Source organism: Artibeus jamaicensis, unplaced genomic scaffold, assembly GCF_021234435.1.
Source record: "Artibeus jamaicensis isolate MK-2021 breed Jamaican fruit bat unplaced genomic scaffold, CSHL_Jam_final contig_332, whole genome shotgun sequence".
Lineage (NCBI taxonomy): Eukaryota > Metazoa > Chordata > Mammalia > Chiroptera > Phyllostomidae > Artibeus > Artibeus jamaicensis.
Genome location: NW_026521788.1, coordinates 16,260,357 through 16,288,010, shown reverse-complemented (window position 1 = coordinate 16,288,010; position 27,654 = coordinate 16,260,357). Strand labels below are relative to the sequence as shown.

The window sequence follows — 27,654 nt, the reverse complement described above, 5'->3', positions numbered from 1 at the left end:
CATCTGAAAAGTAGAATACAGCAAAGGTGACACAGGAAGTGATATAGAATGTCACTTCTGTGATTAGGTTACAAAAGATTATCACTTTCATCTTGGTGGCACTCTGTCTTCCTTACTGACTTTAATGACACCAACAATCATGGGGTGAGTTGCCCCACAGAACACCCTGCATGGAAAAGAATGAATGTGGCCTAACAACAGACAGCGAAGAACTGAAATCTTTAGTCCAAAAGTGCTCAGGGAACCGAATCTTGCTATCAAACCTATGAGTGAGCTTGGAAGCAGCTCCTGTCCCAGTGAAGCCTTCAGTGGGACCATCGCCCCAGCTGACGCCTTGACTGCAGCCTTGTGAGAGACCCTCAAGGAAAGGACTCAGCTAAACCATGCCGTTTTTCCTCACACAGAAATGGTGAGGTAACAAATGTGTGTTGTTTTAAGTGCTAACGTTTGGGATAACTTGTCATCTAGCAAAAGACAGTATAATACTGGCATCTGTCTTTTATTCTAAGCTGCTTTAAATTCTATTTAGAAGTAGATTTAACAGGAACAATGTGTTTAACAGAGCAGGTTTAAACAGGAAAAGCAGTGATTGGCCAATCCTCAGGGGACTGTGATACCCTACCACTGTATAATGAATATTAGATTCTGTGACACCACAATCTCACATTAAAGTACTTTCTGGATTTATAGAGTTTACAATAATCTGATTTAACTTTGTTTTGAGAATCTCTTCGAAATTCTCATGGAAATTTGGGCTTCTGATCCACCTGTGGTGGATCAGGTTGCATTGGCTTATCCTTCAGCTGAAAAACAACTATAAAACTGGACAAAATATAAAAAAGCAGTTAACTGAACAAAAAATAATAGGTTACATTTTCACAAAAATTTCCTGCTCCAGTTATGAAATCTACATTCCCCTTAGCTTTCTTTCTGAGGGCATTTAAGAAAATGGAGTGCAGGAAAGTAAAATCCAAGCAGAATGAAAAGGCTGGAATCTGAGGTAACTCCAGGATTGGAAGGAACTGTAATAGAGACACCTTAAAAATACACATTAAAAGCAAAACAAAAACAACAACAACAAAAATCCTGGCCCTGGCCTGTAGCTCAGTTGTTTAGAAGAGTGTTTCTGATGCCCCAAGGTTTTGGGTTCAATCCCTAGCTAGTCAGGGAACAAGGATGTGTCTGTCTCTCTGACACTCTCCCTCTCTCTCTGTCCTCCCTCCTCTCCCTCCTGTTCCCTCTAAAATCAAAAAAACAAAAACAAACCACAACTTTTCTAGCCCTGGCTGGTGTGGCCCAGTGGACTGAGTGCTGGCCTGCAAAACAAAAGCGCTGGTTCAATTCCATCAGGGCACATGTCTGGGTTGCGGCCAGGTCCTCAGTTGGGGATGAGCGAGAGGCAACCACACATTGATGTTTCTCTCCTTCTCTTCAAAAATAAATTTAAAAAATCTAAAACAAACAAACCCACCCCCACCTCCAAACTTCTCAGGTCCTTGGCCAAAATCCTAAACTGCATGTATAACAGGGCGCAATTCCAGGAGGTCAAACAGAAGTTCTGAGCAGAGATTTCAGAAGCCACACAGCGCCAGGGAGACAGGTTACAGTTTGTGTGTAGAGTGTACAGCAACTTTGGTGAATACCTGGCACTTTCACCTGAGATTCCAGAAAGGCCAGCCTTGAGAGTAATGACCACACTCTAGGTATTATGAGTAAAAAGTAGAAGAGACCCACCCTAATAAGGCCTAAAATTAAACCTAGACTGGATCAAGGTGATCTACCAGTATTTTAACTGGCAACCAGAACAGAACTTCACAAGCTTTAGAGGAAGATGACAAATTCAGAGTCTCTACAATGTATCATCCACAACATGTGACATGTGATAAAGTTATGAGGCATGTGAAGCAGTAACTGCTAAAGAGAAAAGGACCACTGAAACAGACCCAAAGATTATCCATATATTGGAATTAACACTAAGAATTTAAAGAAAACAAAAACAAAAGACAAAAAAAATTCCTATGTTTAAGATGTTAAAGAAAACAGAGGCCTTGACTGCTGTGGCTCAGTGGATTGAGCGCAGGACTGCAAAGCAAAGGGTTGCCAGTTCAACCCAGCCAGGGCACATGCCTGGGTTGCAGGCCAGGTTCCCCGGTAGGGGGCACACGAGGGCAACCACGTGATGTTTCCCTCTTTCTCTCCTTTCCCCTCTCTCTAAAAATAAATAAAACTTAAAAAAAAAAAAAAAAGAAAGAAAACCGAGCAAGAAGACACAGTAGATGAAAAGAAAACTAGAGACAAGGGATGAAAGTTCTGTAAGAATAAGAACTTTGTCATATTCACTGTTGAATCCTTGAAGTCCAGAAGAGTACCTGATATACAGTAATTATATATAATATTTGTTGGTTAATTAAGTGGATGAATAAATGGTCAGTTGGATGGAAGGACGAAGAGGCTGTGTTAAGGGTTGGTAGCAAAACCAAAGATTGGTAATGGCAACAGAACATTACTATATATCAGAGCAAATATGAGAATAACACTATGCAGTTTCATATTTTAGATTCTAAAATCTAAAATAAGTAACTATATATACACATATGTACATACACACACAGGCACAAGGGGGGGTGGGGGGGAGGAAAGTCAATCACTGCTGTACTTCATTCACTATTTAATCCACCCAATCTGTAGGACATTTAAACCAGAGTTTTCCTACTCTTTCAAGTAAAAATGAAAGCACATACTATAAAACGTTCAAAAATGTTTATAGAAAGTAAAACAGCTTCAGATTCACTAGTATCTTACTCTGTGTACCCTGTACAAGCTTCGCCCTTGCTGAATTCTCCTCAGAAACAACCAGCACTTCCCACAGGCCCCACTCCTCTCTGAACTGTTCTTCTTCCTAGATAAAAGAGGTAATATTCCCGTGAAAGTTGCCAAATTCTTGTATTACCTTGTCCCCCAGACACCTAAAGAATCTATTCCATCAGATTTTAAAATTTAGAACTAGGGAGTATGTCACAAAAATTTAAAGTGGTTTTAACTAATGCAACATTCAAAAGTTAGCCAGGTAGAAAATATAGGTCTGCATAGAGGAATAACAGAGTCAAATCTAAAGGGGCAGAGAAGAAGAATCTGATTATATTCTAGTACCAGGTCCCATGTGCTGCCAGACTCACCTACACTGTAGCTCTACCCTTTATTTTGATTCCGATAAATTACCTCAAGTTAGCTTAGGCTAATTTTAAGTGGGTCTCTACCACCTGCAACTAACAAAAATCCTAATTATAACTAGATTACTGACAGCCCTCAACAAAAAGTACATTCTACTTTTACATGCTAACTGCTTTAAAAACACAGGTTCAATACTGTCTTCTTTCCCACAGGGAAATGGTATTACCTTCCATTATTTTTCATATACTTCTGTGTCCCTGGGGAAAGCTGTATGTAAAGATGAAAAGGAATGCCATACCAAACAATACTGAAAAAGGTGGCAGAGGGAAATCTAATGTACTCCTAAACCTATGGTAGGGTCTTCAATGGAGAAGGAAAAATCTGATTTAGATTTTCCAATCAATTTATTGTGAGTCTCCTACAGGCAAGTAGTATTTCCAAACAGTAAATACTGAATTGACCGTCTAACTAATGCAGTGCAATTATACTTAAGATAACTGCTCAAGTGTTAGAAAGTCCAGGAAGGCCTGCTTTTGGTTTTGAGTCTAAGGATCAATTTCTCCCACACACAGCTCTGCTGCATCTTGTCTTCTTCTTCAAGTTTCCAGGTTAGCCCTGGCTGGGTAGTTCAGTTAGTTAAGAGTGCCGTCCCTATACACCAAGGTTGCAGGTTCAATCCCCAAGGTCAGGGCACATACAAGAATTACCCAATGAATGCATAAATACAGAAAACAACAAATTGTCTCTCTCCCCCCAAAATCAATTTTTAAAAAAGTTTCCAGTTTAGCTTGCTTTTTCTCAAAACCACCACCATCTGCTATGTAAGCAAATTACAGGATCTGACCCACTAGTGAGTTGTGAAATCAATTTAGTGGGTCACAACAGCAAAAAAATCCAACAAAAAATATTGGATATTTTGAAAAAATATCCAACAAAAAATATTGGATATTTTGAAAAAATATCCAATAATAAATGTTAGAGTATATCAATATAACACCACACACACATATGTATTACGTACATATATGGCATTACATAGTTTCCACTTTTTTTGTTTTGTTTTGGGTGAGATTTATGAGAGTCCCTGCATTTTACACAATTCCTGAGACACATCCATAATGTAGCAGCCTTGTAGTAATACACACATATGTATGTATGTACTGGTCATTATATATAAATTTCTCATTGTGAACCAGTCAAAATAAACACTGAGCTGAAGGCAAGATCAACACTTTATTTAGAATCTTGCTTTCAAATCCCATTATCAGCAATTACTTTGCATTTCAATGTATTCATCATAAAATGGGGAATATCTCATATAATACTAAAAAACAAAATAAATAACACAAAGTCTCTGATACCAACCCCAGCACTTAGTAACTGTCAAATAAGTTTTAGTGAACTACCACCTTTCCCCAGAGTGCTTCTATGAGCCCAGGGTCGCTTGTGACACAGGATGATTTTTTCCTTGAAATTTCCAGGGCAACAAGGAAGATATTCAAACAGCTTTAAAATATTTTTTTTTAACCATATAAAGAGTTTACTGCCAATATAATTAACATGGAATAGCTACAAAGATTCTAAGTGTGTACAAGGCAATTCTTGGACCATAGCTGATTCCTTTCCTTAGATGAGAAAAATTGACCCCTAATGAGGCAAACTCAACTACTCAACAAACATATTCTCAGCACTGTTAGGAGCCAAACACAGAGTACAATTGTGGCCATGGAGTCACATGGACCCTGTCAGTTGAGTGTACAGAGTAGGTAAGCAAAGCATGAGCAACAGTCATGTATAAATTAAGGTCTGACACCATTTCCTAAATAGCCAGCAAGCAAACCAATGAACTAAAAGTTATCTCACAAGTTTTGACATTTGAAACCAGCACTCAACAATGCCAAAATTAGATGTATCAAAAGAAATGCCTAAAAATGCCTAAATATACAGTAACTTTTTATTATACTCACATATTAAAAATTGACAAAAAAAAAAAAAACCCGTGAAACAAAAATTCAGGCCCTTTCTGCAAACCTAACAAAAAAATCAATACTACAGCAGAGGCATTAATTGTCAACAAAAAATACACAGTTCAATATAGATAAGGACCATACTGAAATGAAAACAATGAGTACACTGGTGCAGAAGCCTTGCAAGAAAGAGGTCATATCATCAAAATAAGTTATGATGCAAAATGCATTTGAGTACTGGTCTAAGTAATTACTTCTCTCAGCTTAGGCTTTTTTATCTGTAAAATGGGGAAGCAGTTCTTCCTAAATTCCAAGGATGCTCTTAGGACAGATGATTATAAACCTATGTATTGTAATCGTCCTTATACAATAAATTTGGACTACACTCTGTCATTAGAAAAAGTTTGTATATTCTACTGACATTTTCAGACAAGATCGGGTGCATTCAGGGTGGTATGGCTATAGCCTCTACTGACATGTTCAAAGGCCCTCATTAAATCATAGCATTGAGAACTATTTCTCATGTTAGATCAATTGAATACTAAATTGGCTATCTGCTCAATAAAAGAATGTATAGTCTTAAAAACATACAAACAAACAAAAACAGTCTTGTAAAAATGAGTGACAACAAATTCAGAGGCCTGTCATTGGTACTTAACAGCACATTCAAAATAATTCAAACAAATGTTAATCTTTGTTCTACTGTTATCCTTCAATAAACTGCTAAGCTCTAACTCAGATCTTTCAGACTCCAACGGTTTAAGAATTCAAGATGCCAAATTTCTAATATTTGCCCATGAATTTTATGGCTGGATTACCTACCAACTTGTGCTAGCCTGCCTAACAGGACTGTGTGCAAAGTTGTCCTCTATAAAAAGATAAGGCTTTTAACTAAATTACCACCATTTAACTAAATTTCCCTGAACTGATAATTCCCCTGCTCCATCTACAATGCTCACCCAGTTCCTTTCTTCTCATAAGCTATCACACTAGTGGGAGTTGGCTGGGGTTACACTGCAGCCTGCAGCCAAATAAAGTAAAGCTAACTGGAACTAAACCAATGGTCATTTTGCAAGGACACTTGAACTTTGGAGCACTATGTAAACTACTGGTTATTTCTAACATTCCCGTTAAGTTTCAATATTGCACCATCCATTATATTTCACTGCAAACTGCATGTCACCTCAAAGACAAGAAAAGCACAAGACATTTCCCTGGTTAAAAAAAAAAAACAAAAACTCACAAATCTAGTCCAATTCTTTTAAGGGTAAACAACTCTTACCAATGGGGGAAGGGCTCAACTTAATAAAACTGGGAAGTGCTTCTCAAAGCAGCTAACCTGATACCAGTCATTTGGGAACCACAGCTTTAGGTCCTAGAATCTTATTATTTTCAAGTTCAACAAGCCCAAACCTTTATTTGTACAAGTGAGATTTTAAATTAAGGGTTTATGGTCTAGTTATAATATATGCTCTTAAACTACCAGGTTCTACTGCTTCTCTACAGAATGATTTCAATCCAGCCTAGGGCTCTTCACGACCCTAGGGTTCAGAGTTCCAACATGAGAAGTTAATTCTCCATATGTCTACCACTGCAATTTAATTTCAAAACTGTGATTCTTAAAAGTTCCTTCAGTCTGTCTGCAACCTTAAGCAATCTGACTTTTGTATACAAAATAGGTTCTCTCTCTGGGAAACCAGAAGATGCAACAACCAGTCAGAAAAGAACGCATTTCTCCATTCGTTGTTGCTTCAATTGCAACACCATTTCAGGTGCTGCAGCCTAAAAACACAATAAATGAACTCTCAGCACCTTTTCTGAGAAAGGCCGACTGAGCTAAAAGGGACGACCCTAACACAGTCGAGAAGGGACTTTCAATTTATGCACCTGAATGTAGATGAGGAAAGGAAAAATGGGGGTGAAGAGGGGTATTACTTCATCTCTCCAAAGTGGGTGGGGAGTCTCTCAGACTTCAGACCCTCTGCGTTGGAAGTCGAACCCAGGACTACACACCATTTCTACCCTGATTGGTTTCGGTGTCTCTCCAGGCTGCAGGGAGGTGTTTACGTGGCGCTTGGAAGCATTTCCTCAGGCCTGAAGTGGCAGCCCCGGCTGGAGAAAGCCCCTCGCTCGGGGCCTTGCTGCAGGGGGCGCCGGGAGGCGGCGGGAAACAGGCTCGGGAGCTTCCCTGGGCTCCCTGAGGGGGTCTAAGTAAGGGGCTGCCTGCCAGCAGCAGCTGTGGGGCCACGCCCGCCTGTGCCCCGCAGCCTTCGGGGCCACCCCCGCCAAACTCGTCTCCTGGCCTCGAGGGTCAGCGGCAACAAGGGAATCAGACCCGGCTCTTCAGGCAAAGGAGCCCGAGGGCGACCCTCTGTGGGCCACTCACCAAGTTGAGGGGTCCTTCCATTACTTCCATAGACCCCGGAATAAGAGGTGGCCTGAGGAAGGGGAGCAACGTCGCCCAAGAACATGGAGAACAGCAGGGGAGCGCAAAGCAGCGACGGAGACGGCGGGTCCCCTCCGTGTCCCGGGAGCCGGGAGCCAGCCCAGCCAGCAGAAGCAGCAACAACCTCACCACTTCCTCCTCCGGCGCCGCGGACACCGCCCCCTGCGCCGCAGCCACGCACGCGTCACGACGTCACTTGCGGTAGTTCAAAGTGGGAGTGAGAACGGGTTGTGGGTGGGGCTCATGGAAGGCGAGTCGAGGGCTGACGTACACTTTCTCGAGAATATCTTTTCTCTCGCGAGAAGCTAATGAGCTTTTTGAAGCCTCTTCTGACGTCAGGTGAGTAGGTGTAATGTTGTTGGAACTTAGTGGCTGTTGGCTTCCCTCATTTCCTTCCAGCCTAACCTTGCCCAAATTCGCTCTGCTTTGCTACAGCGTCTTTGGCTCTCCCGTTCCCACCCTAATTCTTGCACCCGCTTGATTTTTGTTTTTTAACTGGGCAATGCTAAACCATGCCCTGGAATAGACCTCCTCTCCCCCTACACACATGAATGCAGAGGCAGAACTTTCTTGATAAACTATGAGTGGTGAATTCATGTCACTGCACTAGTCTATCTACAGTGGCTGGCTGTGCAGAGGGCGTGTATAATACCTCTAGGGGGGACTTCAGCAACAATTGGACAAAGAAGGGGAGTATGATGTATTCAAGCACACACCAATATTTGAGAGTAACTTCAGTTAGCAAAAGAAGAGATATGATGGGTGTAGACAACCATGTCCAAATATACACCGATATCGCATCCGCCAGCCCTGTTCTCTGCCACTTGCTCTCATTCTATTGGCCTGACCAGCCACAGGCTATGAAGAGCATGCATGCCAGACATGACTAGGTTATCAAAAGAAGAGGATACAAGTGTACAAAGACTTTAGGGCCACTGAGGCTGCTTCCCCTGAAGTTTAGGAAAGAGTAGTTAGACCTGAAGCTTGCCACTGTCTATTTTCCTACTTGTAGGTTTGCATTCCTTCAGACACATGAAAGACTTCTTTGCCTGTTAGGATAAGCCCATTTATCTCCTGAGGCCATCAGAGGAGAGTTACAGAAATTACTACACCATCCTAGCTGGGGACACAGTAGACATGCCTATTACTGAATCAGAGATGAGAAAAGTCCAGAGTAAAGTTTCTTCTGTGACTCAGCACGATAGAGCCAGGGAGCTTTTGGAGAATATCTAAAAGTTGGTCCTAATGCTCTCTGAAGTTCACCTGGAAAGTGAACTTCAGCTGGAAAGTACATTCCATGTGAAAGAATCCAAACCTAAATGGGCCCTCTCTTAGGGACTTGACATATTAAAGAGGTTCTTGTTATACCATGAGGTTCAATTTCATAGATTCCTTAGATGTTAGCATACAATCTCATACTCACCTAAAATATCATGATAGTCCAATATCTTCTTGAACATGTACTACTTCAGTCAAGTTAGAGTGATCTCTTGTGATCTGTTTTTAATAATTAGGAAGTTCTTCCTTTGTTTGAACTGCAATCTGTCTTCCCAAGACCACCATGCCCTGAGTTTGTATAAATTACTATAATATGAGTGAATGAACACACACACAATCTGTTCCCTGCTATCAAAATGTAACCCTCGACTCAGCAATCCCTACAGAACTACTAGCAAAACTATAGAAAATAAAGGTATGTGAGGCTGTCCACCAGGGACATTGTAACAGCACTCTTCCTAGTTCTGGAACAGTTGAGGTAAAACTAGGGAGAGCATTTGACAGAGGTTCTGCAGAGGGGACTCCTGCATCCAGTGGGAGCTTGGAGATTTATGACCTCAAAAGTCTAGTTTTAAGTCCTCGGTGTCCTCAGCTATAGGAAGACAAGTGAGCAGACTCTTCTGGTCTCCCATTCTGTCTTCTCTGCCTCAATTATTCTCTCACCCTCAGCTCAGGAGCTCCAGGGAGAAAGGAATCAAGATCAGGTCAGCATCAGGAATCTTCACATGGTCTGGGGCCCCCTCCTCTGATTAAGCTGTGGGGAGGGGTATCCAATGTGCCTCCCACAGCTGCTGTGCCTATAGACTGCTCAGTGAATCCATCCCAAGCACATTTGTTTCTATAGTCGGGAAACTCACAGAGCCTCTAAAGTAGCAGTAACGGGAAAAGCAGCAGGAATGGTAAGCAGCAGGATAGCAACAACAGTACTGGGCACATGGCAGCAACCAAGTCTGTGGGCCAAAGACAGAGAAACACAGCAATGTCAGGAGCAGCCAGGAAGGGCCGAAGAGGAAGAGGAGCCAGCGTGATCATGGCACAACCACCACCATGTCCGAAGTGGGTGTTATAGTGGCTTGTGGCGGGTGCTTCATGCATGTCCTTGGTGGGTACTTCTAGATGTGATAGGGAGGTATGCACCCAGGATCCCAACAGTATGGGACATTGTTCTATATGGAAGTGAAACCGGAAAAGACACCAGAGTTGGGGCTGCCTGACACGACACTACCAAACTCAATAAGCAGAGACAGGGATTAAATCTTTATGGGGACTTTATTCAGATGGCCAGCAATCTGAGAAGATGGCAGGTTCATACCCTAACAGACCATGTTGTGTTTTCTTTCCAGGCCAAGGTTATTATAGCTCAGAATAAACAAGGTGTGATGACAGGGTTTGAAATTCGGGGAGGAGTTAATTGGATTAAAAAAACAACTTCAGCATTCTCAGCCTGGGCAGTGGTCTTAAGCTGTGCCCCAGGCAGTGGTCATCTCACCCTGGAGTGCAGCGGCTCAGACAGCATCTTGAATTGCTTGCAGTCCTTGGAGGACAAAGGTGGAACTGCTTCTGGTCTCCTGGAGTCAGGGTGGGTCATACCCTCATCTCCTAGAACAAAAGCTTTTACATGCATGGATTACTAAGCTTGTTAGCTATTACATAAACTAAAATTCTCCAATTCTTAAGTCCTCTATCATAAGCAGGGTGGTGGGTAAGGTGTTTACTGTTGTGATTTTCCCTGTTTTACCATCCCTGAGATCAAGTGATCTCTTATAGTTGCTGTCAGTCTGGTGGCAATCATAATGAAATTGCCTTAGGAAACCTGAAAGGGTAAAGCCAGAGCCATTTGCTATTGTGGTACCATTTGTGAGTAGGCCTGTGACCTTGTTAAACATGACTGCCACTTTAGTCTTCTGAGCTTGTCCCCAGGACTGAAACTGGAAAGCAAGAACAGAACTAACTCTCTACAGCCCCAGGCAGAAGATAACAATGGAACTAACTACAGTTTCCTGTTAGGAGAGGTGCCTGACAATAGCCCAGGGACCTCACAACAACAACAACCTTCCACCCTTTATTAATCCAATTATAATCCAATAAAAGCTCAAAGCCCCCACCCACAATGTGATGGTATATCTCTTCACACCACACCCCTCTCCTTTCTTGGAGAGTGAATGACAACTTTATTCACTACACTTCTCTGTGAATCCTTTCATAGCCCGTATCACCAACCACCTTAACAAGACCTTTAACCAATTTCTTTTACTATGTTTCCCTTTTCATATATGCACAAGAGTGATATAGGACAGAAATATGACTAAGTCCAAAGAGCCAACCTCTTTCACTACATATAAAATAAAAATTTAAGGGACAAAAACAATTGCTTAATTGCACAGAAAACCAGCAGTTAGCATGTAAGCAGATGCTTTCCCAAACTTACTAGCACAAAGACTCATCCCCTGATATTCTTAAAAAACAAAATTCAGCCAGGTAAATTTGTGGATCTATTTGGCTTTATTACTGTAATTTTTTCTGACCATAAGACTCACCTAGGTTTTAGAAAAGGAAAATAGGAAAAAAATTTTTGAAGCAAAAAATATGGTAAAATATTTAATAACATAAATAACATAATATTTCACCAATATAAATGTAAACAGAACTCAACAGCATTATTAGCAACCATTATTTCTCCCAAACTGGGGGGGGGGGGGGGGGTGTATCTTAGAGTCTGAAAAAAGGTAAGTGATTCATGAATCAGGCTACATTTCACCTACCAAACAGAAGGGTGCCCAGAGGGGTTGTACCGGATGGAAGGTTTTTATAGGCAGGAAGTGGGTGGGACTAAGAAATTGAGAGTGAATTTTGTCAGGCAAGGACACCTTCATTCCCTTACATGAAGGCTGGGGTTCTTATCATGCAGATTACCTCACTAGTATGAATCAGGTAATTCCAGACTGACTGGTTTAAAATGCCACAGTGGGAGAGCTGAAATTCAGTTAGATTAATGATTAAATCTAGGGGTGGTATCATGGGCTTTTAGCACAAGCCACTCCATTTTGGCCTGTGGCTTTTCTTTTTAACAACATGAACCAATGAATCTTTCCCCATTTCAATTTCATCATGAACAAAAGGGTAGACAGCCTTTAACTCAAAATGACAACTGTAGTTTTAGTCGTTTGTTTTTAGGATGGGCCTTGTGTTGAACAGAGGTTAAACACCATCTTCAGGTTGATCCCAGTGTTTCTTGAAGATTTAAATTTCTCCTTTTTCTGAAACTTTTAAATTATTCCCATTTCCCAATAGTAATAGTTCCACTTTATATGACACTTTACAGGTTTTCAAGCACTTACATGTACATTTGCTTGTTCAGTTTCAACAGGCTCAAATTAATGACTTGCCCAGTGTCATAAAATTAGTTAATAGCCAAGCTGGTTCTTGAATTCAGGTCAGTCTGGCTATAAGCCCAGTACTTTTTCCACTACAAGCAGCTAAATATCTACTGGAGTGACTCTAATGTTGGTAATAGAAATAGACTGTTAGGGTAACCCACTGTAATTACATAGGTTATTTTGGGTTTTCCTAAGTTCATAGTCCTGAGTTTCAAGAGCTTTGTGCTAAAAACGGAGTTGCTATTGTTAGTGGCTCTATTTTCCTCTGGGGGATTTGCCAAGAACTATTCACAAACCAGACTGGGCAGGCACAGAGTGTGTGTGTTGGAGGGGGTGGGGCGTGGGGGGAGGTTGGCGTAAGGTCTCAGACTCTAGCTCCTTGGACTCTGAGCCAAGCTGTTCAGTTGCTTCAGCATGAGCCAAGATGAGGAGAGCCAAGTTAGGCAGGAGTCAGGCATTCTATTCAACAACGTTCAACATTGGGGAGGCCAAGGAAAGTAGAATTTCAGGGTAGGTTTCTTATCCTGTAAGCTGACACCTGGGAAAAGTCAAATGAAGGCAGAAAAGCATTGATTCCACCAACTTTGTATAAGGTCAGTGTTGCACAAAGGAGGGAGCAGAAGAGAGCTCTCTAGAATCCCGAATATCCTTGAACCACATGTCTGCTGGCGCACTAGCAAGGCTCACTACCTGTTTCTGTCCGTAAAAAACAACTTACCTGTTAACCCACACTGGGTCAGGCATGGGAGAAACCCTTTTCACCTGTATATTTTTTCCAGGCATTTCAGAACACGGAGACATGCCCAACCAAATCCTTTTCAGCTCTTATATTCACAGTCCCCAATTATACAGAACCCCAAACTTTCAGCCTGACCCATTGTTCTGACCCTTCGATACAAAATGCTAGTTCCTCCAGACTTTATTTCAAACAGAGTGGTCACATATTGGGAAGGCATCAAGGGAATCGTGAGATATTGGAAGATAATATGTTTTGATTACCCTTAAATGTAGATTCTACTTGGAAACTGAAAATGGGGAAGAAATAATTGAAGTCATAAGCCAGAAGTACAGAGACTGTTCTTCTTTAAATTTGCTTCCAGCCTCCTTTTAAAAAGTATTTTCCACAGTTGCCATGATTCTTAAGTCCATTGCTGATCTATCCAGTCACTCTGCGTTGCATGCCCCCTGCTGCCATTCCACCTAGCAACACAAGCCCGGGAGACCCTGGGAGAGTTTCAGGAAGGGAGGAGTAGCAACACACAAAAATAGGAATGTGTCCACTAATTGAATCTTCTGCCTCTAACTTTTACTGTACTCTTGTGAGATGGTCTTTTTCACAAGCCTTTATACTTTCTCCACCTTTCAGGGAACTGAAAAACCCTTGGGGTGGGGCTGGGGAGGGAGAGAAGGAGGAAGAGAAGGAGGGAGGGAAGGAGGGAGGGAGGGAAAGAGAGGGAGGGAGGACCTGACAGACACCTTATACTCTCTATCTTGACATGTTTACATCACATGCTGTTGACATTTGGTCCAGAAGCAGCTGGGGGAAGAATGACGCAACCTTAGATGTTACAACATCAGGACTGTGGCCAGAGAACTTTCATAGCGTATATGGAGGCTGGCCAGACTTCAGCCTTGGCCAGACACTTAGGTTGTTACACTCAGAATTCTCCCTCACCAGTTCTGAAGTTCTCAGGACTCTGGTTGACTCTTTCACAGCATGATTGCTGTGTTCATCCCACTCTTCTTTTCCAGTTCAGCTTTTTGGGGAAGGGAGCAAAGTAATTTGGCAGAGCCCAATTGAACAAAGACCAATTAGAGACTTTTGGTCACAAAATTGAAGTTATTTATAGAATTCTTTTGAATTCTCCAGGTATCATAGAGCAAACACCCTACTTAATTAAATCAGAGTTAGTGGCTGCGTTTTACAGGAAATTTATTTTGTAATTATATAAACAAAGCCCTTTTGCACAGATGCATTTTTATACTTCTTTTTATGAAAAATGTCAAATATATTGAAAGTATAACTGTATGATGAACACCATACACCTAAAACCTGTAGTTACTTACATTTCGACATTTTTCTTTATCTACTTGTTTGCTAAAAATTTTTAGGTAAATTAGAAATATTTCACTTCCCTGTAATAACCTTAGTATTCATCTTATAAACTTGGACTGTTTCCCCACTTTACTATACCAGCTTACACATACATAACAAAATTAACACTAGTTCTGTAACACCAAGCTATACCATAGTTAAATTTCCATAACGGTCTCCAAATGCCAAAATGGGAGTAAATCAAGGTCTAATCAAAGTCCTCACCTTGCATGGGGTTGCTGGGTCTCTTAAATTCTCCTAATTGGCTTTTAATCTAGACAAATCCCTACTCTTCATTTTGTTTTTTCATAACCTTGTGGAAAAGACTTGACCAGCTGTCCATTCTTCCAGTCTATTTTTAACCATTGACTGATTGTGCTGTCTTTTAAAATTATTGGATATAGACCTGGCTGGTGTGGCTCAGTGGATTGAGTGCTGGCCTGCAAACTGGAAGGTGTCCGATTCCTCTCCCAGTCAGGGCACATGCCTGGGTTGTGAGTTGGTCCCCGGTTGGGGGAGTGAGAGAGGCAGCCAGTCCATGTATCTCCTGCATATCGATATCACTCTCCCTTTTTTTGTCCCTTCCTTCACCTCTCTCTAAAAATAAATATATAGCCCTGGATGGTGTGGCTCAGTGGACTGAGTGCTGGCCTGTGAATCAAAGGGTCGCCAGCTCGATTCCACTCAGGGAAGATGCCTGGATTGTGGGCCAGGTCTCCAGTGGTGGGTGTGGGAGAGGCAACTACACATTGACGTTTCTCTCCTTTTTTTCCCTCCTCCTTTCTCCTCTCTAAAAATACATAAATAAAATCTTTTAAAGAATAATAAAATAAAGTCTTTAAAAACTAAACTAAACTAAAATCATTGAATATAGATAAATATACTTTCTTCACATATTCACTTTCAATAAGCCTTAAAGTAAAGTACAGGCTTTTTTCCCCTTAATTTTGTATTTTCTTTTATTTTGTACATTTTAATTTAGTTTTTGTTGTATTTTTTGTGTTACCATTTAGATCCCTTTATCCCTGTCCCTCATACCATATATTTTTCAAATATTTTACTTATTTATTTTTAGAAAAGACAAAGGAGGGAGAAAAAGAGGGAGAGGAACATCAATGTGTGGTTGCCTCTCTCATGCCCCCTACTGGGGACCTGGCCTGCAACCCAGGCACGTACCCTGACTGGGAATCGCACCAGTGACCCTTTGGTTTGCAGACCAGCATTCAATCCACTGAGCCACACCAGCCAGGCCATGCCATATATTTTAGTTGGTACTTCTTTGTTGCAAATAGAAGAAACCAACCTTGACTAGATTAAATCAAATGGGGAATGTAATAGAAATCTATTAGTTATGAGTTGCATTTTCTTACATATAATAGAAAATACAAAATAAAAAATGGCATAAGCAAGATAAAAGTTTGTCAGAGAAATCTAGAAGAGAACAGTCAGGCCTGCCATGGCAAATTCTTAGCAGAAGCCCCAGCCCTCTCTCCACTGCACATGCAGTTACATGGAATCCATCTCAATGTCACCCCTGGAGTTACCTTTTTATTGCTTTTATCATCAGTCTGCTTGGAAGGAGGTATATGGACTTAGGCACCATTCTAATCAACAACTTATACTTCTCTCCTTTTTTTATGGACCTCAGAGCAAGGATTTGAATTAATTATAATTCTTGGTTCATGATGAACTCTTCTCAGTGGCCCAGGCATGACAGTTCTTATTTATTTGTAACCAGTTTATTTACAACATCATGAACCCTCACCTACTTGAAACCAAGCTAATATGCACATCCTTGTATATGCTTTGTAAAGCACATGTGCATGCATTTCTGCTGAACAAATACCTAGGACTAGAATTGCTGGGTCGTGTGTTCTGCATATGTTCAGCTTTAGTAGATACTTTCAGTTTTCCAAAATACTTATGCCAATTTACGCTACCACTGGCAGTGAATAAAAATCCCACTTGCTCTAAATTGTTGGCTATATTTGTCATTTTTGTCTTTCATTTTAGCCATTCTATTGTTATGTACTTTGTCTTACTCTTTCACTCCTTAAATGTGGACTTGTACTCCCGTTTCCTTTTACAGTAACATTTGACACCACTGACCACTACTTTTTTTGACTACCACTTTCTTCTTCAAACTCTATTGCTTTGACTTCCATGACATTACATTGTTCTAGAAGGTACACCTTTATCCACAGTTCCAAAGTCCAGTGTACCTTGGAAACTGAAAGTTTTTATATTACTCAGTTGGTTGCAAAACCTATCCTAACAGTCACAAGACTATTCATTGTCCCACTTAGTGTTATATTCATGTTAGTGATTGAAGATTTATTAATGTGTACATTTATTATGAGAGACGGCTCATCCCCCTTCTATAATATAGAGTATAGGCACCATATTAGCTTTCTTAAAATCCACAAAATTCTGAACTCTGAAATATATCCGACTCAGAGTTTGGAGTAAAATTTTGTGGAATATAGTAGAAAAAGCCTACCCCTTAGAGGCAGATAAACCTGAGTGTGTACCACACTTCAATCAACCTCTCAAAACTTCAGCTTTGTGGGTTTTCTTTTTAAATCTCATCTCTAAAGCAGGGATTGAAACAGCTAGCTGTTAAAGCTATGAGCATCTTTATTTATATGACTCGCAAATCTAAAACTCAATATATTGAAAACCGAGCTCATCATCCTCTCCTTCGCCTGACCATCTGCTTCTTTGTTCTCTATCTCAGGCCATGGCACCAACTTCCCACCTATTTGCTCAACTCAGAAACCTAAGCATCATCCTCAGTTTATTTCTCATGTTCTAGTCCAGTAGCAAGTCCTGCCAATTCTGTGTCCTGAGGGTTTTTCAATTCTACATACTTCTCTCCAGTCCCACCGCCATCTTGCCTATTTTATTGTAACAGCCTCCTAACTGGCATTTCTATTTCCAGGGTTACCATTTTGTAGTTCACTCTCCACACTACAGCCCAGGTGTCAATGTAGATTTGGTTATGCCATTCTCCTGCTTACAGCATTCCACTGGCTTTCTGTTGCCTGAGATTAAGTTCCAATTCTATCATGACTTCCAAGGCCTTCCAAGGTAGTCTTCTTACCTCTCTCGACTCATGTGGAAAGGGCCTTTGTTGAGTTTTCTCATGCACCATATTTTCTCATATCCTCTGGCCTTTGTTCTTCGCCGTCAGCAGTCTGAAGCATGCTTTTTGTCAGTCTTTACCCGGCTAATTCCACACAAACTTCAGATCTTACTTTGGATGAAATTTAATTTCTGAAAAACTTATCTGTTTTAGACTGAATTTTGTTCTTCCCAAATGTATATGGTGAAGCCCTAATCCTCAACATAACTGTACTTGGAGATAGGGCCTTTAAGGAGGTACTTAAGGTTTTTGAGGGCATATGGGCAGGGCCCTAATCCACTAGGACTAATGTCCTTATAAGAAGTGGAAGAGATACCAGATACCAGGGTGCACGTTCAGAGAAGAGACTTTGTGAGGACATAGCAATAAGACAAGTTAGCCACCCTTAAGCCAAGGGAGAGGTCTCAGGAGAAACCAACCTTGCTGACTCCTTGATCTTGAACTTCCACCTTTCAGACAGTGACAAAATAAATTTCTGTTGTTTAAGATATCCAGTCTGTGGTATTTTGTTATGGAAGCCCTAGTAGATTAATGTATGACCTTTCCTCTGTTCTTTTATAGCATGCTATAGTTCTTTCATTGCAGTCTTGGTAAGAGAAAACCGCAGGCCCAAAATAGTGTCACTCATACTTTTAGTCCATAATACCAAACCTAGACTCAATACCTGATCTAATAATTGCAATTTCAACCTTTTCCAGAAACATAATTATTTAAATTTTTTATTTTTATTTTTGAAATATATTTTATTGATTATGCCATTACAGTTGTCCCATTTCCCCCTCTTTATTACCCTCCACCCTGCACACCCCCTCTCACCCACATTCCCCTTTTTAGTTCATGTCCATGTGTCATAAGTTCTTTAGCTTCTACATTTCCCACACTACTCTTGCCCTCCCCCTGTCTATTTTCTCCCCACTGTCTCTGCTACTTATTCTCTATACCTTCCCTCCCCTTCTCCTCCCACTCCCTTGTTGCTAACCTTCCATGTGATCTCCATTTCTGTGGCTCCGCTCCTGATCTAGCTGTTTGCTTAGTTTGCTTTTGTTTTAGGTGTGGTTGTTAATAACTGTGAGTTTGCTGTCCTTTCACTGTTCCTATTTTTTATCTTCTTTTTCTTAGATAAGTCCCTTTAACATTTCATAAAATAAGCTGATGATGATCTCCTTGAACTTGACCTTATCTGAGAAGCACTTTATCTGCCCTTCCATTCAGAATGAAAGCTTTGCTGTATAGATCAATCTTGGATGTAGGTCTTTGCATTTCATGACTTGGAATACTTCTTTCCAGCCCCTTCTTGCCTACAATGTTTCTTGTAAGAAATCAGCTGACAGTCTTATGGGAATTTTTTTGTAGGCAACTGTTTTCTCTTGCAGCTTTTAAGATTGTCTTCTTATCTTTAAACTTGAGTAATGTCATTATGATGTGCCTTAGTGTGTTCCTCCTTGGGTCCAACTTCTTTGGGACTCTCTGGGCTTCCTGGACTTCCTGGAAGTTTATTTCCTTTGCCACATTGGGGAAGTTCTTCTTTATTATTTGTTCAAATAACTTTTCCACTTGTTGCTCTTCTTTTTCTCCTTCTGGTACCCCTATAATTCAGATGTTGGAAAGTTTGAAGATGTCCTGGAGGTTCCTAAGCCTCTCCTCATCTTTTCGAATTCTTGTTTCTTCATTCTTTTCTGATTGTTTCTTTCTTCCTTCTGGTCCTCTCCATTGATTTGAATCCCAGTTTCCTTCCCATCACTATTGGTTCCCTGTGCGTATGCCGTCATTTCACTGAGAGTAGCCTTCATTTTTTCATCTAATTTGCGACTAAAATCAACCAGTTCTGTGAGCATCCTGATCACCAGTGTTTTGAACTGTGTATCTGATAGGTTGGCTATCTTTTGGTTGCTTAAAAGTATTGGCTGTGGGGCTTTGATTTGTTCTTCTGATTGAGCCATTTTTGGTCAGATTGTGTCTGTTATGTATGAGGGGTGGAGCCTTGGGTGTTCACCAGGGTGGGGCAACCCAGTGGCTGGGTTGTGATGCTGTAGGTGGGGGTGGTGTCAGAGAGGGAATAATGGCGCTTGCCCCACTCTCTCTTGGATTTTGGTCCCTTCTGCCACTTCCCACAAGCAAATTGGACCCTTCTGGTGCTGGTTCCTGGGTGGGTGGGCTTGTGTACATTCTGGGACCCTGTGGGTCTCTCCACTGAACTCTCCTGTGAGGCTGGGAGCCTCTCCTGGCACCTCAACCCCCGCAAGTTTTTTTAATCGGTGCTTTTAGGCTTTAATTCCCATCAGTGGGGCCCTGGGTTGCACAGTCTGTCTCACAGCTCTTTTCTTTTTGCCTAGTTTATCTGTGCACGAGTGTGTGTCCGCATCAGCCAGCTGCCTTGCATGCCTCACTGGGTTTGCTCATTTCCTCCCTGCACCCAGACTCCTCTCTGCCAGCTGCCGACTTTGCCACTCTTACTGGTCTGGACGAATGGTTCGTTGTTGTTGGACTTTGGTACAGTTCAATTTTCTGTCTGTTCTGGTTGTGTTTTTGTTTCTGAATCTTTGTTGTCCTTAAATTTGGTTGTGTGAGGAGGTACAGTATTTCCACCTATGCCTCCATCTTGGCCAGAAGTCTTAAAAAAATTTTTATCTTCACCTGAGGATATGCTTATTGATTTTAGGGGCAGAGAGAGAAAGAGAGAAACATCAATGTGAGAGACGTTGACCTGTTGCTTCTTGTACATGTTCCTGTGGGAGATTGAACCCAAAACCTAAGTTGTGCCCTCACCAGGAATTAAACACACAACCTTTTGATGTATAAGGCAAAACTTGAAGCAACTGAATCATCTGGCCAGGGCCAACTTTCCTCATCTTATAAGGACTCCAGTCATACTGGAATAAGATCCACCCATATGATTTCATTTCACCATAATTACCACTTTAAAGGCTCTACAGGGGCATCTCCAAATACAGTTACCTTCTGAAATACTAGGAGTATATGGCCTTCAACATCTGAATTTTAGAGGGACATAATTTAGCCTATAACAGGGAGGTAGGCATTCGGTCTTACATCCCCTGGCACCACACCAGGGACAGGACCCAGAGAAAGAACATATATTGCTGAGCAGAGGTGGCAAGACTACCTGAGTGATGTGGTAGTGTTAATGGTGCCCAACAAAAATGGACTCAGCTGAAAGTAGAAAATGGAAGTTCTCAAAAACACCCAGAAACATCTGAGGGAAACGTTGAAGAGAGACTCGAGTCCTATTCTGCTGGGAAGGAGCTGCTGTGATGTGCTGCATTGGCATTTCCCCAGACTGAGTTCTGAGCCTTCTACTCTCAACTCCCTTTAGCTAATGCATAGTTTCAAACTTGATCTCAAAGATTCTACCTAAAACTAATCCTTTATCCTCAATCTATTTCCTGACCTACAGGTTCCCCGGATATTCCATCTGTACTTCAGATGCAACATAGCTGATCAGTTGCAGCTCCTGGCTTTCCTGTTTCTGTTCACAGCTCCACTATTCTTCCAGCTTTGACCCATCCTTTTCTTCACTTCCAAAATCCCAATATTACCAACCGTAAATATTCTACCTATAAATTTTTCTTTAAAAAAATTAAAAAACATATTTTATTGATTATGTGATTATAGTTGTCCCATTTTCCCCCCTCTGTTCCCCTCTGCCCTGCAACCCCCCTTCCACCAGCATTCCCCTCTACCCTCCTTAGTTCATGTCCATGGGTCATATATTTAAGTTTTTTGGCTTCTCCATTTCCTATAGTATTTTTAACCTCCCCCTGTCTATTTTGTACCTACCATTTTTGCTTCTTATTCCTTGTACTTTTCCCCCCATTCTTCTCTTATCCCTGCCCCACTGATAACCCTCCATGTGATCTCCATTTCTGTGATTCTGTTCCTGTTCTAGCTGTTTGCTTAGTTTGTTTTTGTTTTGTTCTTTTTAAGGTCAGTTGTTGATAGTTGTGAGTTTATTGTCATTTTACTCTATAATTTTGATCATCTTCTTTTTTTTTAGATAAATCCCTTTAACATTTAATATAATAAAGGCTTGGTGATGATGAACTCCTTTAACTTGATTTTGTCTGGGAAGCACTTTATCTGCCCTTTCATTCTAAATAATAGCTTTGCTGGGTAGAGTAATCTTGGATGTAGGTCCTTGCCTTTCATGACTTCAAATATTTCTTTCCGGCCCCTTCTCGCCTGCAAGGTTTCTTTTGAGAAATCAGCTGACAGTCTTATGGGAACTCCTTTGTAGGTAAGGAGTTTTCCCTTGCTGCTTTTAAGATTCTCTCCTTCTTTTTAACCTTGGGTAATGTACTTATGATGTGCTTTGGTGAGTGCTTCCTTAGATACAACTTCTTTGGGATTCTCTGGGCTTCCTGGACTTCCTGGAAGTCTATTTCCTTTGCCAGATTGGGGAGGTTCTCCTTCATTATTTTTTCAGATAAGTTTTCCATTTCTTTCTTTTCCTCTTCTCCTTCTGGTACCCCTAAGATTTGGATGTTGGAACATTTAAAGCTGTCCTGGAGGTTCCTAAGCCTCTCCTCATTTTTTAAAAATTCTTGTTTCTTCATTGTGTTCTGGTTGAATGTTTGTTTCTTTCTTCTGCTCCAAACCATTCATTTGAGTCCTGGTTTCCTTTCCTTTACTGTTGGTTCCCTGTACATTTCTCTTCATTTCACTTTGCATGGCCTTCACTTTTTCCGCCATTTTGTGACCATACTCAGCTATTTCTGTGAGCATCCTGATTACCAGTGTTTTGAACTGTGAATCTGATAGGTTGGTTATCTCTTTATTGCTTAGTTCTGTTTTTGGAGCTTTGATCTGTTCTCCCATTTGAGCCATATTTTTTTGTCTTGGCGCACCTGTTACATAGTAAGGGGTGGAGCCTTAGGTATTTGCCAGAGTGGGGCAACCAGGGTTATGGTGCTGTTTGTTGGGAAGGGGCTCGAGAGGGAACACTGCTGCTTGGTCAGCTCTCGGCCAGCTTTCAGTCATTTCCCCCACTACCATGAGCAAATTGGGCCCTTGTGGTGCTGATTCCCAGGTGGGTGGCTTTGTCTACATTCCAGGACCCTGTGGGTATCCCCAGTGAACTCTCCTGTGAGGCTGGGAGTTTCTCTCACCACTGCAACCCCCACAGGTTTTCACAGCCATAGGTTTTGAGGCTTTATCTCCCCATCCTGAAATCTTGGGTTGCATGGTCTGTCTTGCTCCCCAGTTTTTCCTCCAGGCTTATCCACATGCACATGTGCCACCTCCTGGTCCACCAGCTGCCGCCTTTCCTGCCTGGCCCTCTAGCTGTAGCCTTGCTGCACTTCTTCTCCACCCCAGCTGCCTGTCTCTGCCCCTCCTTCCAGTCTGAAAGAATGTTTCTTCTTTAACTCCTTGGTTGTCGTGACTTCTATACAGTTACATTTTTTCTCAGTTCTGGTTATTTTTGGTTTTTAAATTTGTTTTTGTCCTTTTGGTTGTGTGAGGGGGCAGAGTGTATCTTCCTATGCCTCCATCTTGGTCGGAAGTCAACTCCATGCACCTTGATCTAGGGTGCTACTTCCTTCTGAAGGATCATCCTTCTGTGAACCTTGCTTTTCCTTCTGTAGGCTGAGAGAGGACAGCTAAGCAGTCAACTCACAAAACTACTGTTTGTGCATGGCCAAAGACAGTGGTGATTTTATAGCATCCTGGGTATTTCTCGTCCATGAAATAGGAACTGGGTCTCAGCACCAGACGCTTCTTGTGTGCCTCTATTTCTCTTTTGGAGAGCAATAAAGAAGGTCCTTAGTGAGAGACTTGTTGTGGGGAAGTTGTCACCACTGGAAAGGCCATTATTTGTATCTTTTAACTCAAAGCAGATTCCTTCCAAATGGTAAAACCCTCAGGTTCCACAGAATGTTTATCTTTCTTGACTGCCATAGCTTTGGTTTCCATGATTTGACTGCCCTGGTTTTCATCCTAACCTCTTCTCTCCTCCCCTACTCAATTTCTTTTTTTTAATGGTTTTTTTTTTTTTTTGCTGTTCAAGTACAGTTGTTTTCATTTTCCCCCACCACCACTCGCCTCCAACCCCAGCCACCCCCTACTCATTTTCTAACAGGTGCTGTGCCCCGGGGCTCAGAGCTGAGGTTCCGTGCACACTTCCTTCCCGAGGTTCCATGCACACTTCCTTCCCCACTCTCATCAGGCTGACTTTAAATACCACCTGTGTGCTTGTGACATTCAGATTTGTAACCCAGCATTTCCTTTCCCTGTAAACACCTGAAGGCTTATTTGCCTACTTGGGGAATTAGATTTTAAAAAATTATTAACAGGCTTAATTCATTTTCTTTTCCTTGTATAAAATTATGTGCTGGCCACAGCTGGAGCCTGGTTCCACTGCATAGAAACCCTAGGGTGGGTCTTTACAAGATGGTCAGTGAATTCCTGAGAGGGAGACTTGGTGTGCACCGTCTCTTTCCAGGTGAGATAGCTGTAGGTATTAGAGATGCATCAAAGGTGGTCTTGGCAAAGTTGCCCTGGTTGGCAGTGTAGTCCTTGGTTGAGGTATAGCATTTGTAGATACCAGCCATCGTCAGCAGCTTTTTAGGCACAGGGGTGAGACAGTGCCTGGCCCCTGGGTGCAGGGATGAGGCGCCCCAGCACAGAGGCACAGCGCCTGGTCACCTTATAAGGGTTGGTGTGGGGCTTGCTGATCTTGTTCTTCCAGTAGCCTGACCAAACAGGGACAATAGAGAGCTTGGCCAGGATGGTGGCCCCATGGATGGCAGTGGCTACCTTTTTTGAGCACTTAACACCCAGACCAATGTGTGCACTGTAGTCCCCAATGGCAACAAATGCCTTGAACCAGGTCCCCTGACCTGCATATGTCTGCTTTTGCAGTTATACTCTTTAAAACCTCATGCTTGAGAAACACCCCCAAGAAAAATTCAATGATCTCAGATTCCTTGATGGGCAGAGAAAAGGGATAGATCTTCCCCAGGAACTTGATTCTCATGTCCTTGACCGGTTTGCTCAAGGACACTCCTTGTCCTTTGGCCTTGCCTCCGCTAGCTCCACAGCCTTGACACAGACCCCAACCCCAGCTGTGAGCTTCCCTTGGATGCCACTGCCAAATGCTCCATGGAAGCTGCCACAGCATCCCATTTCAGGGCTCCCAAGAGCCTCCAGGCCCTCCTGCAGCATGGGCAGCATTGCCGTTTGGTGTTTCATGGGGAAAAAAGAAAGAGTTACATGTTTAATAGGCATCTCAAACAGAACATGGTCAAACAGAACTATTGACACACACTAAAGCAAATCAACAAAAACTGTTCCTCCTTCAGATTTACCAGCGCAGGAATTGATCCTAACAACTACCCAGTTGCTCATGTCAAAATCACCAGTGGTCAATCAGGGTCAACATCCTTGATTACTTCTTCGCTCTCACCCCTCAGTTCTAATTCATCACCAAGTCCTACTGACGCTTCTTCCAAACCTGCTCATGAAGCCGCCCATTGCTCCCCATCTCTGCTGCTCATCTCCTAGGCAAATCCACCACTTTTTCCTACACACCTGAAAAACTCTCTAAGCCTCTCCTCTCTCATGATCTACTCTCCACAGCCACAGCGGCTAACCAAAGTTAAATAATAACCTTCCCTTGGCTTAACAGCTGTCCTTAACAAGCCTATGTTGCACTCATAATAAAGTTCAAATCTTTACTTTGGCTTCTAAGGCCCTGTGTGGTTTGACCTCTGTCCACCCCTCCAAAACCATCATTTACTATAGTACTCACTCAATACATTCTGGTTCCACCAGTCTTTCTGCTCCTTGAATCCTCCAAACTTGTTATTTCACTGTGGTGAAAGTGGACCAGGTCTTCCTTTTGCCTGGGATGCTTTCCCCCCAACCCCACAGCTCAGTTGTTTGGGGTTTTTTTGTCATTCTGTTCTGATCTCAAAGAGTAGCTCCTTAGCAAGCCCTCCCCGAATTTCCTGTTCTAGCGGTTCTTCATGGGGGGAGCACCAATTCCTAAGAAGTGTGTAGGAAATGTATGGGGACTTATTTGTCACTGTGATTGAAGCAATTACTGGCACTGAATGATAGGGTGGGAGCACATGCCGGGGATGCCAGATGTCTGGCAGTACACAGTAGAGTCCTCCCAGTGAAGGACTGGCCTATGTGCTGCATCATATTAAATGTCCCACCGGAGAGCTCTATAGGGGGAAAACCCTGTTTATAATTACCTATACCAAGAACCCATTCCATAGTCTCATAGATATTTACTAGCTAAGTATTTTTTACCTGGTTTTAACATCCATTGAAATTTCTAGGGATGCCATTACCATGTAAATTGATGAAAGGTAACCCTTTGTTTTGTTTGAAGCATTACCCAGAATCATTCCCTATTTAGATAAATCCTGTCACCAAAGACAACACCACTGGTGGGATCTGAGTCACTTGTAACACTGCTACAATCGGTGGGCGTTGTGACTGTTGCATTCTTGGTGGCACGATGTGTGGAAGCGAACTTCTGATGGTCTCATTGGGTTTTCAAGTATAGTCAGGTTCAATCATTTACATATTGAACTGTATCTTTTATTATGCATTAGATCCCCTTATTTCTCCTCTTTATCACAGTAGAAACATATGTAATGTGCAAAGTAGACCATGTTATCTATGATTAAAAAAAACTATAAATGCTGTTTAATTTGTTAGGAATAGCAGTTACTGGGTTTGATGGGATTGAAGAATACTGAGTAAATCCAAAGTAGCTCTGAAAGACAAATACCATATGATTTCATTTATATGTGAACAAAACAGAAACACTCATAGGTACAGGGAACAGACTGCTGGTTGACAGATAAGTGGGAGGCCGGGTGAAAAAAATGAAGGGTGTGAGAAGTCCAATTGGTAATTACGAAATAGTCATGGGAGTGTAAAGCACAGCATACGGGATACAGTCAATAAAATTGTGAAAGGTATGCATGGTGCCAGGTGCATGCCAGGTACTAGATCTCAGAACTCAGGCTCAGAACTCGGTCTGGGGAAATGCCAGTGCAGCACATCACAGCAGCTCCTTCCCAGCAGAATAGGATTCGAGTCTCTTTTCAAAGTTTCCCTCAGATGTTTCTGGGTGTTTTTGAGAACTCCCATTATGGGCTGGGGTCGGGGGAAAAGCACTTAAATTATGTTTAACCACTATGCTGTACACCTGAAACTATGATAAAATAATATTGAATGTCAACTTTAATTGAAAAATAAAAATAAAATAAATTAATTATATAAAGTAAAAACAAAGTAGCTCCCCAGTCTCTTCCTATCATATCACCTTGTTTTATTTTTATTATGGCAATCATTGCTAGCTAATAGCTTCTTGTTAACTAATTGATTTATTTTTATTGTTCTCTGTTTACCCACTCAAGAGTGCAAGCTCTTTGAAAGTAACGACATGATCTGTCTTATTTAATGTTTTAGCCTCAGTGCCTCAAACAGTGTCAGACACTGCGTTGGCCTTAATCAATATTAATCAAATGGGTGGATGGATAGAAGGATAGACGGATGAATGGATGAATGAAATGGAGAGGGTGGTGATAGTGTCTGTTTCCTGTTTAGCCCCTCAGATTGGATTCAAGTCCTTCTAGTTTAAGGAATAAAGAGAAACTGACAGAAAGGCTTAATGAGATTCTGAGCATGGGGTAAGGACCATTTTGGGGGGAGATTTCGGATGCAGACAGAGCTGTTTGGGGCTCAGGTAAGAAGACTGAATTGAGGAGGAGGATCATTCTCCTACCCTCTGTGCCATTCCCAGTGTTCCTCTGGCACTCTAAAGACTGGTAGCTTTGGTGGCTTCCAAAAAATCTTGGCAAGGCTTCTTCTCTAGTTTTAGGAGAAGCCAATAATATTGGCGAGTGGGAGCTGGAGCAGGAGGCAACGGAACACCATGTGGTGCCTAGAACTACCAGCTGGGTTGTAGGCACATGTGAGGCTCCCCTTTGGGGCTTTCCAGAAATTACTTGTGTTGGGGGCAGGTAAGTTCTGCTTGAGCAGGACTGGAAGGATGTATTTAGGGTTATGTCCATTTGAACATCAAAATTAACCTTGACGTCTTCTTGAATTTTTAGGCTGAGGGGACAATCGAGGTATAGATTGAAGACACATGACCTCATTTTAATTCATCTAGATATTCGACATGATCTATAAGT

At 41.8% G+C, this 27,654-nt stretch overlaps 1 protein-coding gene and 1 pseudogene across 3 annotated transcripts in view; both read right to left on the bottom strand.

Moving 5' to 3' along the window:
* The window catches only part of NRBF2 (nuclear receptor binding factor 2), a 42,616-nt gene extending 34,854 nt beyond the window's left edge, over positions 1 to 7,762 (bottom strand). For 2 of the 3 annotated variants that reach the window (XR_008391353.1, XM_037158693.2), the window contains exon 1: positions 7,525 to 7,753. Coding sequence is in view for 1 of the 3 variants with exons in the window: in XM_037158694.2 (XP_037014589.2) it covers positions 7,525 to 7,554 (30 nt within the window). In the remaining 2 variants the exon portion in view is untranslated. Of the gene's footprint in view, positions 1 to 7,524 lie in introns of all 3 variants that reach the window. The other variant, XM_037158694.2, reaches the window with a different exon arrangement.
* A 15,264-nt stretch (positions 7,763 to 23,026) lies between these two features.
* Positions 23,027 to 24,667, bottom strand: LOC119042678 (40S ribosomal protein S27-like; annotated as a pseudogene).
* Between the last annotated feature and the right edge of the window lie 2,987 nt (positions 24,668 to 27,654).